At 52.6% G+C, this 12,648-nt stretch overlaps 1 protein-coding gene across 2 annotated transcripts in view; it reads right to left on the minus strand.

Moving 5' to 3' along the window:
- ACSS2 (acyl-CoA synthetase short chain family member 2) overlaps positions 1-12,648 on the minus strand; it is a 30,985-nt gene that overhangs the window by 6,238 nt on the left and 12,099 nt on the right. Inside the window, exons 3-11 of one of the 2 annotated variants that reach the window (XM_027645872.1) lie at positions 7,682-7,773; positions 7,089-7,192; positions 6,743-6,815; positions 5,921-5,996; positions 4,944-5,058; positions 3,375-3,413; positions 1,531-1,668; positions 1,120-1,290; positions 209-342 (exon numbers count right to left, since the gene is read on the minus strand). In XM_027645872.1, the coding sequence (XP_027501673.1) occupies positions 209-342; positions 1,120-1,290; positions 1,531-1,668; positions 3,375-3,413; positions 4,944-5,058; positions 5,921-5,996; positions 6,743-6,815; positions 7,089-7,192; positions 7,682-7,773 (942 nt within the window). The remainder of the gene's footprint in view (positions 1-208; positions 343-1,119; positions 1,291-1,530; positions 1,669-3,374; positions 3,414-4,943; positions 5,059-5,920; positions 5,997-6,742; positions 6,816-7,088; positions 7,193-7,681; positions 7,774-12,648) is intronic. The other variant, XM_027645873.1, reaches the window with a different exon arrangement.

The raw sequence follows: 12,648 nt of genomic DNA on the forward strand, positions 1-12,648 counted from the left end.
GGGCTGGCAGGGGCTCAGCAAGCCATGGAGAGCAGCAGCTGTGAGCCCACTGCACAGCAGAGCCTGCAGGAACCCCTGGCCAACCCAAAATGTATTTGGGCCTTCTCAGCTCTTTTCCACGGGGGACAAAAGGAGACCTTGGTTATTTTGGCATCTCCCAGTCAGCTCTGTTGTGGCACAGCCACACCCCTGTGCCACTGGGACTCACTTTTTGACTGGCTCCTCCCCGTACTTCATCAGCAGCCGGATGGCCGTGGGTGCTGTGTAGAACTTGGTCACCTTGTACTTGTCAACGATGCTCCACATTCGCCCGACGTCCGGGTAGGTGGGGACACCTTCAAACTGAGAGGACACAGGGCAGTGACACAGCTGTTCCTCACTGCTCCCCAGCTGCAGCACCCCTCAAGCAGGAGGAGCCAAACTGCAGCTGGATCCTGGCATGAATGCCCATAGGAATGGCAGGGGCAGCACACACACTGAAACCAGCCAAGGTCAGGGACACCCCTTACTGCTTCCTTGGGATGGATTTGGCATCACTCCCCCCCAGATGTCCTAGCAGAGGTCCCCTGACACCCCCTTGCAACACTTGGGTGGCCACCACCGTGACACAGTCCCACCAGCACAAATGCCCACATGGGAAAGGGTGAGAGGTCCAAACACAGTGACAGAACCACAACCCGAAGTACTAAGAACCCCAAAAAGGCCTTCCACCAAAAAAACAGTGGTTTTGGTGCTTGCATTTCCCTGGGGACTGTTGGGCACAGGTCTCTGGCTCCCTGATCTATATGCAAGTTACACTGCTAAAGGAGAGGCAGACACAGGAGTTAAACAACAGGTTGTCAAATCAGCATCAGCAGGGAAAGCATCACTCCCTGATACAGCTTTTGCATTAACCCCCAGCAGCCCTGGCTCCACTGGTACACAAGGCTTGTACTTTTAAGGGAAAGAAGCAGGGAAGCATTTGAAAAATTAACCACCCAAAAGCAACACACAAACTCACCCCCTGAGCAGTGACCGACCTCCCTCACAGAGCACTGCACACCATCACAGAGCAATGCAGGGATGCAGCTCCAGCACCACCATCTGCACTCTGCTGGAGTGGCAGCACCCAGCACTTACTAACACACTGGTTGCCCCGTTTGCCAGGGGTCCGTAGGTGAGGTAGGAATGGCCCGTTATCCATCCGATGTCGGCCGTGCACCAGTACACATCCTCAGGTTGGTAATCAAACACGTATTTAAAGGAGGTGGCAACAAAAATCATGTATCCACCCACAGTGTGCAGCACACCCTGTGAGGAGAAGGCACATAAGAGTCAGGGAGAGCTCCCACCGAGCCCGAGCCCTCCCAGGCCAAGCTGAGCATCACTGAGCTCCAAGAGCAGCTGAGCAGGAATGAGAGCACAGCCTCTTTCCCAAGACATCTGCAGCTCCTCTTCCTACTGGGGCCTTCCACCGTGACCCTCACCATTTCCCCAGCTGAGGTGTTACTGTGGTCCAGCCTGTCCCATGGCAGGGAGCTGGGAACACACCTTGGGTTTCCCAGTGGAGCCGCTCGTGTAGAGGATGAAGAGCTCGTCCTCGGCATCGCACCACTCAGGCTCACACTCGGTGCTGGCACTGCCCATCAGCTCGTGCCACCACATGTCCACAGCCGGGTCCCAGGGGGTCTGAGGAAAGCAGGAGATTAGAAACAAGCTTGCCCAAAAGCAAGAGAGGAGGACAAGGAGTGCAGCCCCAACCTTGCCCTGCTCGTGGGCTGGCGAGAGGGATGTTCACAGCACAGCCTGATGCAAACCATGCATCAGGGCCACAGTCCCACTCCAGAAGCTCCTTTTCTCAGCCCACAGCCATGAGGAAAACCTTTAAACACAGTCTGGCTGCAAGACCTGAAGCAGAGTGTCCAAACCACAGGTCACGTCAACAGATCCCTCTGGGCAGCAGCAGCACCAGGAGAGGCCCTGCAGCAGCAGCTGCTCTGGGCTCTCCCCATACCAGGCTCCTCCTGCCCTCTGGGGCTGCCCCAGCCCCACAGCAAAGCAGCAAGCACAGCCACACAGCCACCTGTCCCACTCACCCTGCAGGGACCCCACGGCAGCTCGGCCCGAGACAAACAGGGACACGGTGGGCTCACACTGCCTGGCCCTGCAGACCCAAAAAAGCCTGTTCTCTGCATTTTAAGGTAATTACCCTGATAAAAAGTGACTGCTCCAGTGCAGAGCCACCCAACACTGGCTGCCTGAAGGTGACAGAGCCACCAGTGCTTGTGGTTGATGGGCAGAGGTCACCCCAAGGGTTGTGCTGCCTGCCCACCTCTGCAGGGTGGCACAGTTCAGGGCAAGACTTAACTCCCCCTGGCCTTCTCACCTGTCCTCAGAGCAGCCTGGGGGGCAACTGAGCAGGCAACACTCCCCAGCCTGAGTTCAGGCCTCCATTTCCCACATCTCTGCAAGGGCAGGTACTTGCACGTGCCCTCCTTGCAGAGTTGGAGTTCCCACAGCTCCCTCAGCTGGGTGCACAGAGGCACAAAGAGCAGCCACAGGGTCTCTCTGCAGCCCTAAAGATGTTCATGTGTCATTTGGGCACTGGGTGCCCACAGCCCAGCACGCAGCTCCTGCACACGTGGTGCAGGGACACCAGCTGCTCGACAGCTTGGCACAACTGAGCCCACCTGGAAAGCTTTCATGGATCCCCAGGGCTCCTGCCTTTACCTGGGGAAGCATTTCCACAAGTCTGCCCCACCAGCAAGGCACCAGGTAAACAAGCCCAAGGCAGGCTCACACCAGCCCATCCAACAGTTGCCTCTCCCACTTCTCCTTCAAGGAGAGGAACACTCAGCTTCCTCTGCCCCATGAGGAGGTCAGACCCACAGCACAGCCCCTGAGGCCAGACCTGCCTCTGCCTGCCTGCTCTGGGGTCCTGAGGCCACGGCTCCTTGGATGAGGCAGGCAGAGCCCACACGCTGGCTCTGGAGCTCCAGGTTTGCTGCCTGTGGCCAGGAAGCTGCAGGTGATCCCTGCCAGGCTCACCCCAAAGTGCATTCCAAGAGCTGCTTTTGAAAGGCAGAGTGCCCTCCACCCTCACCCCGACAGTGCATCCCAGTGGCTCTGCATTCCCCCCTCGGCTCGCTGACCTGCCCCTGGGGGGTTCTGGACGTGGATTTGTTCCTGGCAGCAGTTGGTGGCACTGCATTCACCCCCACACCGTGGGCAGCTCCAGCAAGCAGCGGGTGGGATCTGTCACTAACATGCACCTGCTATCCCAGGTTAGGAAGGCACGTGTGGCCGTGCAGCTGGAGCAGTTAGGGAGGTGGGGAGCTGGAGGGGAAGCGGAGGGGAGGTGCCAAGAAGAGGAAGGCAGCGCTGTGTGTAAATACCTTGGGATGGAGTCTCTGTGAACTCTCAGTCTTTTTTTCCTGTTAAAAATCCACAAAGAGGGAGTGAAAGGCGGGAAGAGGAGGATCCACACCGGGCTCTGCAGGCAGGGAGCTGGAAGCCCAGAGGCCTGCGTGCTGGGAAACCATCCTGGCAGGCTGGAAAATGCTCAGATCCAGGGCCAGGCCTGGAGATGCCCTCTGGAGCTAAAGCCTGCCCACTTCCACCACTTTCCCTGGGTACCTGTTGCCTCCAGGGCAGGTCCCCAGGACCACCCCCTGCACAGCTGGGAACAGAGGCACAGAGCCAGCATCCAGCATCCTTACATATGCCAAGGACATGGTAAAGATGCATTCACAAGGGAAATAATATTTAAGAAACTGCCTGAACAAGTAGAGCAGCAAGAGCCAAAGGGTAAGAAAACCTCCTTCAGTCTCTCCTGGGACATCCTGCACAAGAACCTCAACTCATCTACAGGAACCAGCACAGGGACAGGCTTCCCTGCCACCACCCAACCAGGGAAACCTCACACAGGAAGGCTGGTCTGGTCCAGATTTTCCATTCCTTCACATCTACCCTGCCCTCAGAGGACAAGGGGCAGAGAAGGCCAAGGCACACAGCCAGGCTGGCAAACACCAAGCAACACTCCAATAAAATTAACACAGCTGAACAAGGAAAACTAACTCAAAGACAGAGAATCTGCTGGACTTCCTTCTTCCAGGGATGTGCACAGATCATCCCTTCTGAAAGCAGAGCCCAAAGCTCAAATACCCCCCAATTACAATCCACTTCTGAGCCAGCAGTCTGGAGATAACTCAGTGCAAATAATAACCAAACACAGGTAGATAGAAGAGACCATTGCAAGACACAGAGCTGTGAGGGAGCCGAAAACAACCTGCCTTGGAAGCAGGTAAAGGCAGCAGGTGGGTGCTGGGCAGCCTCAGGAGCTCAGTAAGCAGCCACAGCTCCACCTCCTCCTTCCACCCTCATCTCCCCACATTCCTCTGGCCCACATGCTTCCATCTGGTTTCAGTGTCAAGAGCTGTGTCAGCCCCAGAGCTGACACAGTCACTGTGCCCTGCACACACTGCACTGTCCTCAGAGCAGGACTGCTGTCATGGCAGGGGGCTGTGCTGAACCCACACTGTGAGCACAGACCTCCTGGTTCTTCCTCTCCTGCTTCCACTGTCACAGCTCCAGTGCAGGACAGCACCTGGTCTTTGCACAAAAGGGGAGACATACAGGGCTGGGAAGGAAAAGTCCTTTACTGGGCAGAGGAAAACAGGCATCTTGTCCTTGTCCTTTGGAGGATGTACCCCTGTGCCCAGGGGTCCTGCAGGCTGGCAGCTTGTGATGGTGTTAAAGGAAGCAGCAGGGAGAAGACCTTGGTAAGGCAAAGGAATCGTTTTTCAGACCACTCACAACGCAATGACAGCAAGGAGGGGAGGAAACAGGGACAGGAGTCAGAACAGGAGCATCCAGGGAATCACTGCAGTGGTTTTGCACCAGTTTATTTGCTGGGTCAGGCCCACAGCAATCCAACTTCCCCCCTCATCCCCCCAGGAACGTACCTGTACATCCTGACACAGCCTCTTGAGAGGGGGAGACTTGCTGCAGGTCCCATCCACCGCCACCTCTTCCCTCCCCAGGTGCTTCACCACGATGCACTTTTTCAAAGGGGATCCCCTGGAAAAGGCAGGAGCTGTGAGATCAGGCTGTTCAGGGGCTGAGCTGGCCCCTCCTGGGATTCACAGGCAGCACTGGAGCAGAGCAGGGGCCTGGAGCTGCTTTTGCTGAGCTACAGCATGTGCTGCCATGCAAACTCCATGGAATTCCAAGGACACCAGCCACAGAAACAGAGCTCAGAGAACAGGAATGGTCTGTGCACAGCTCAGTGGGGATTCCTCAGGTGTGATTCCTGTGAAGAAAGCGGGGATCCCACAAGTCCTTCTCCCAAGCCACTGCTGGGGAAATTCCTTATAAATCCCAATTTGCTTGCCTGTGACCCAGGAGGCATCAGGAGGCTGCTCCCATCCCCAGGCATGACCAACTGCCTGATTCAGAGGGAGGAAAGGCTTTCAAAGCCTGATCATACATCAAGGAAAAGAGTGTGTGTTTGTCCCCTTATGAGGGCCAACACAGCCTACAAAATACTAACAGAATGATCTTATTTCCCTTCAGCCCTGTCAGGGCATCAACACAGCCTCCACTAATTAATTCCCAGCTTCAAGATCACTTCTGTCTTCCCAAGAACCTTTTACAGACGTATAAACTTACAATTTTCAAGTTTCAGAGTTTTAAAGGCTTTTAAAGAGTTTGAATTTCTAACATGCAGACTATCTGCCCTGAATTTTCATGTCTGATCTAACACACAAACCCACATTCAGCCTCAGATGCTGTGGCTGTGAGCTCACCAAAGTCATTTCACCGTGATTATTTCCCTAACATCTGATGACAGTTTGTGCCTGAACCTGAAAACTTCCACTTCCATTTGTGCAGGAGCAGATTCTAGCAGCAGTGCCTTTCTTCCAAGGGGATCCAAACTTACTTGTCTTTGCATTTCCGGATGGCTTCATCTGCAATCTGCTTCAGGTTGACCAGTTTGTCCCCTCGATAAAAAGCATCTGCAAAGTGGTGAGGAAAACATCAGAGGGGCTTCCCAGCCAAGGGAACAGCTGGAGCAAACAAGCAGTTTCAGGAGGGCAGAGCAGAGCTCCTGCACTGGAGGGAAGGAAAGCTTTCCCAACGCACCCTCTTAGCCCAGAGAAACAGACGCCAAAAGAAACAGTGAAATTCCTTCCCTGGGAGAGGTCCCAGTTTGACCCGACAAATCTCTTGGGAATATTCTGTGGGAAATAATCCAACACAGCCAGAACACAGATTGCATTTTCATGGGTCCTTTCCATGCCATGGAAATTAATAAAACCACTACTTTTTGCACTGTTGTAAAAAAACAGCTGGGGAAATGCTGTGGCCTTACTTGCAACCACTGCCACGTTCTTGATCCCCTGCTTTACAAGGCTGGGAGTTGGAGCAGAAACGTCCTTAAAATCGGGGAGGGTGGGAATTTTTTATATTAGGATTGCCTCATGATACATCTTGCAAACATCTGGCTGCTTTTGAGGAGGAGCACGGAGGAGGAGTGTTTAGAAACAAGTTATTAGCAGCTGGTGACATCGGGCTTTACAGGACCAACTGGGAGGGCTGTTTAGAGGCTTCACTGGGTGTTCAGAGTGGGAAGCAGTAATTCACCCTGAGAGGCTCAGCTGAGGCACTGCCCTGCCCTTCCCATTTCCAAGTGCAACTGGCTTTTAAATAAAGCCCTTTCAGACAGGGCACAGCGATGGAGATGCACAGATGCCTGTTTTACCTGCCGTGATGAGGAGAGAACAACCACAGTCGAGGATCCGCTCGCAAAGAGAGTCTGCGGAGAAACCTGCGAACTGCCAGAGATCACACAGCAAGGTCAGCAAGGACACACAAAAAAACCCACCCCAAAAACCCAACAGGTGCTGTGCAGTTCAGCCAAGGCAAACAATCCCACCAGGTGCTGATGGAGAAAGCTAAAGGAGCTCATTCCACAGTTAATGCAAGGAAACAGCAGCATTTTAATTTAGTTTCTGTTCATCTCATGGATCAAACTCATCTTTCCAAACTCCTCTCCCAAAAACAAGAGCTGCTCCCCCCAGAGCTCAGCACCAAGAGCTTGTTCCTACCACAACAGAGTGCAGAGCTCCAATCCTGGCACAGGCAAGCATGGCTATGACCAGCTCCAGGATCATTGGCATGTAGATGGAAATCCGGTCTCCTTTTTTCACGCCTACGGAGGGAAAATGAGCATGGCATTTGTCAAAATGAACACATCACATGTCAAAAGAACAGGATGTAGAGAGAAACTCATGATTTTAATTCCACATCTATATGCACACAATGAAAGCCCAGCTGGAATTAGAGCTGCACCAGCCTCAGGTTTTGCTTTTCCAGCCCTATGGCTCCTGAGAGATGACGGCAACGAACGCTCCATGTTTCTCATCTGCCTCCTTGAAGGAAGCAGGAAAGTAACCAGTGCCCACTGCTTGTTGGAAAAGCCCCAGAGCAGGAAGTTTTGAGCATGGATTTCTTCCTTGTACAGCTGACATAACCAGCATTGATCTGTTTTCACCAACAGAGCCAGAACTGCATTGCATTGCAGAGCAAACTGATGGGAATTACTCAACAGACTGGCAATTAATCAAAAAGTGAACCCAATCTCCACACTCCTGGTCAAATCCCTTCCCAGTACCCACTGCTCCTGTTGCTTCACCCGTACCTTGGCTGCGGAGGACGTTGGCGAACTGACAGACTTTGTGCAGCAGCTCATGGTAGGTGATCTTCGTAGAATCCCCAGGTTCATTCCCTTCCCTGGAAAAACAGGGAATATTTGTTATTGCACAGGCATTACAAGGTAAGAGTGACACTGAGAACTGCTTTGGACAACACGTATGTCCTCACCTGCCCTTCGAGCACAGAGCAACCAAGCCCCAGAAATCCACTTTTGGACTAAAGTTCTCCAATGGCAGGAAAATTTAGTCCAAAGTCCCCAACCCTGTGTAGATCACTACTGGAAGCAACTGAATGTGTGAAGTGGAAATATGTGACACTTTCAGAGAGGCAAGGGGGGTCCAAGAGAAGCAAAGCTAAGAGCTCAAGGGCACTGTGGGATTTATGGCATGGCCCCCTCACTCCTCTGTGGATGTGTCTGCATGAAACATGGACCAGTGCTTCAGAAATAACACCCAGCCCCCAAAATACCTGACATCTGAGGGACTGGGATGGGATGCCAAGGGCTGTCTTATTTTCCAAGGTCATATATAAATACACCCATGTCTGTTTGTTCAGTGCCTGCTCTGCCTCATTCTCCCTGTGGTCTCCCACGAACCAGCTCCAGGCTCCTGCAGCCCAGGTGATGGTTCAGTGGGAAAAGGCCATTAAAAAGAGTGGTGGGAAGAAGAGCCAAGGGCTGCACCTGGAGGTGGGACTGGAATGTTATATCCCCAGGGAAACGGTTTGGTACCAAAATGAAAACCAGCTAATATTAATGGACACAAGGCTTCAGCCATGCAAATGAGGTAGCACTCCCAGTGCAGCAGGAGATGACCAAAGAATCTGATATGACCTCACACTTGGAGAAGCAGTGGTTTCCCAGAGCCAGGAAGCAGTCAGGCACTTCCCTGGATCTCCCCAAGGCAGCCACAACAGAAACACTAATGTCCACTAATGACCTAATGGAAGAACAGGGCTATCACATCACCCTCAGCTGAAAGTCTCCCTGGAAAAGTGTCCCCTCGAGGATGTGCAGCCAAATGAAAAGCAACACTGGTGCTGGGGAGAAGCCAGGAAGCACCTCTGTGCTCCCTCAGGACTCGAGCCAGGCTCCATCTGACTCCCAAATAGAAACCTCACCCTCCAACACGTCAGAGCATACCAAAAACACACACTGAATTCTAGTGAAAACCACTTCCCCCAGCAACACAGAGGGCAGGAAGGTTACTGGGGTGAAGAAATGCATAAAGTAACACCCTTATTTCTCTGTAATTCTGTGCCAGCACAGTAGTGACCACGTGCTCCAATGGCAGACATGGTTCTAGTGGAAACAAGACAAGAGTTGGGAGAGCCCAGCTGACACAAGCTCTGCTCCTCCTGCCCCACGGAGAACAGGAGCTTCAGAACTGGTGGTTACACTTGGATCATCCTATTCAAAAGCTACTCATGAATCTGATGCTTACACACTTATCCCTCCTGACACCCAGTTACATTCCTGGCTTCCTGCAGCTCTGCAGCAACTGGGCCCATGGATACCTGCACTGACACTGGACAGGGAATCTTCCCACCACTGGCTCCTGGAAGGGCGATTCCCTGCTGGATCCTTCATGCAAGTTTGACCCCTTCTAAGTGCAAAGAGGAGAGACATAAGAGCACAAAGAAAAAGCAAAGCGTGGTAACAGGAAGCAGTGCCCAGGGCAGGCTCAGTCCTGGCATCCAGCAGTTCCCTCTCCTTCCCCCATCACAGCCATGAGCATCACCTTGAGCTAAACGAGATGTGAAACCATCAGACAAAGTCCCTTACAGAAGAACTCTCAGCTAGGAAAGAGAAACCAGGAAATCAAGAGTGTTTCCCTCTTGATTTTATTACTTGAAGTCAGAGATCCAAGAGCTGATTTCAGTGCTGGGCTGAGCAGCTGTAACTGATCTGGCTCAGAGGAAGAGCATCTGCTTCTGCTGTGTGTGGCTGCACACTGGGTGCCTTCCCTCACCATCCAGGTTTGGTTTTCTACACTGTAGGTCTAGCAACATCAAGGCTGGTGCTCTGCAAACCTGCTTGGGTGCAGCAGCTCTGCCCTCAGCCATGAGCCTTGCTGTGGAATGGCTCTTAAAGACAATACAATGCTTCCAAATACACACTGGATTGTCTCAGCCCACTAATCTCTCACCTGAAGATCTCTGCACTGGGGTCTGCTGGGCACTGTGGGCCCAACAGAACAGGGCAGGGAGGAGGGACGTCCCTTTGCCTGTGCTCAGCTGCAGCAAAGGATCTAATTACAGCCTTTACTAAGAGAGAAACACGTCAGGAGGAAAGACCAGCACAGGCTGTCCCATCTGGAAGGCTTCCCATGAAAGGCAGGTAGGCAGCCCACAGCCCTGGGTGCTCTTTGGGGGCAGCCAGGTCACCCAAACTGTGGGTTCTCAGGTGAGCAGCCCTGCAGATCCCTCTGGGCAGAGCTGTGCTGCCCCTCACACGCAGCACCCCCAAGGGACACGACCTCGTGTGAGGTACCGCTCACACCGGCACGGGAGAAGCGCGTCTCAAATACATCAACTCCTTCTTCATCGGGCTCAGGGAGGGAAATTCAGGCCATGGAACAAACCCAGGCCTGTCCTCAAAGCCTGCACACGGGAGAAGTGCAGAGCAAAGTCAGACAAAAGTTAAAACTTCTGCAAGGATTTTCAGGGGGCTTTCAGAAGTCCTTCCCGTTCGTTCGCGTGACTGCAAAAGAGCTCCACAAACACCAGCGGGGGAAACCTCAGGCTTCAGATTTTAAGATGATCTTGTGCTTAATGGGAAACAAGTCATGTCCTTGTTTCTACAGGACAAAACACCTCCTTTCACTGCATCCACAGTCAAGGCCTGGAGCAGTCTTTCAAGAGCAGGCAATTGCTTTAAGTCTCCCCATGTCTGAAAATAGTCTGGAGTGCCCCCAGCTACACTCACTGGGCTACAGCAGCACTCAGACTGTGCTGTCCCCTCTGCTCTGGCACAAAAGCCCAGAGAATGATGGATTTTAGGCAGGGAATTTAAAGCAATGTCCACTCACACGCTACCAAGTACAAGAGCCTGTAAATTCCTGGCATCGAGGTTCTGCCAGCAGCATCTTCCCTGCAGCACCCACTGGACATGAGCAAGAGCTGTCAGTCCCCAGCCTCTCAAAAGGATTCACTTCTCCAAATTCAATTGAAAAAGAAATCAAAATATAATAAAAAACCTCATTCTTCTGAAAGCATTACTGCAGAGCTCACCTCCACACACACAGCATGCAGTTCTGACCTCACAGAATCCAGCATCCTCCAAATATATCCTTTTTTTAGGAACTGCTGGTGAAAATAGTTGGCAGCAGCACTGCTGTGATCGCTCGTGTGCGATCTCTGCTCTGACAGCAAGGCTTCTTCTGAAAGGAAAACCCAATTCTCAGCTTCCCAAACTTCCCAGATACGCCATCAGATGAAATTCACAGTGAAACATAGTTTGAGTTTCCTCCAACCCAGTCCTACATTTAGCAACTGTAATTCAAAATTTTACAGTATCATCTGGGTCACAGCAGGAAAGCATCTGAGTTTTTTAGCACTTGAGAAGCCTGTGTTTTACATGCTGTGTGTTGTGTGCATGCTCAGCTGGAGAAAGGCAATTTTTGGCCAGATGGAATACATATATGGAAGAAATTCTACCCTGTGAGGGTGGTGAGGGGCTAGAATAGAATTCCCAGAGAAGCTGTGGCTGCCCCATCTCTGGAAGGATCCAAGGCCAGGTTGGACAGGGCTTGGAGCAACCTGGGATAGTGGAAGGTGTCCCTGCCCAGGCAGGGGGTGGAACTGGATGATCTCCAACCCAAACTATTCTAGGGTTCTGTGGCCTCCACTGAACCACCCACCAACTAAGGAAATGCAAGTCCCTTAAACTAAACACACAAATGCACAACTGGGGACCTCCCAAGGCAGGCCTTCTCCCAGAAATCCCGATTTGTTGGAAAAGGTGGGTTTCATGCAAAGAGGACAGTTTTCCAGCTGCTTGCAGCCATTCACTGCCAGGGCCAGGCAGCCCAAGGGCATCAGGGCCCACCAACACCAAGGTGTGCAGGACAGCAGGGCCCAGCTCTGCACAAAATAGATCCCTGTCAACATAGGAAAGGCTCTGCAGAGCTCTTATCACACCACTCCCTTCTGCCAGCAGTTAAAATAAGGGGCTCCCCACTTCAGAACAGGCACCATGACACACACAAGCCCCACTGCACAGGCTTCCAGTGGCCCTGCCAGTGTCTGAGCAAAGAATGACCCCATGGAGAAATCACCCCAGGCAGGGGAGCAGGAAAACACCAGGTGGAGAACCTGAACACTTGTCACCTCCATGGGGGCTCAGACTGCCTGCTCAGCTGGGAGTTTGACCCTGGAGATGCAGAGCCCCTGAGCTGTTTCACCTGGTGCCCAGGTAATAAATCACACAGGTTAGCAAATGATTTAGTGCTGTACACACCCCGTGGAGCAGGGAAGTGGTCTGTAGGAGTAGGCAAGTGTTTCTCAGAGCCCCATTAGCTCAAGCACTGACCCTGTGGAGCAGTCAGGGGTGAGGAGCAGCAGTGCAGGAGAGGGAAGCTGTGCCCAGATGTCCTCCTGGATGTCTGCACCAAAGCAGGTCGAGAAGTTACCACGCTCTGCCAAGCATCAGAGCTGACTACAAGACTTTCCAAGCACTGGTCTGCTTCAACCACTCATCACATAACCAAGAAAGCTGAGCCCATCTCAGCTGTAGGATGACAAGCAGCAGTGAGGGGCAGGGACTTATTAACCTGCTACAGCTCAGGGGCCAAGGGGACACACACTGCCCAGAGCAGCCAAATGGACCAAGCAAAGCTGGCCCAAAAACAAAACCAGCAACGCTGCTTGGTTCTTCCTTTTCACCGGATTTCCAAAGAAAAATTATTTGCGTAACCTGTTTGAGTAACGGATGACTGCTGCTTCCCTCTGCAT

The sequence above is a fragment of the Corapipo altera genome, unplaced genomic scaffold, assembly GCF_003945725.1.
Source record: "Corapipo altera isolate COAL_440 unplaced genomic scaffold, ASM394572v1 64, whole genome shotgun sequence".
Classification (NCBI taxonomy): Eukaryota; Metazoa; Chordata; class Aves; order Passeriformes; family Pipridae; genus Corapipo; species Corapipo altera.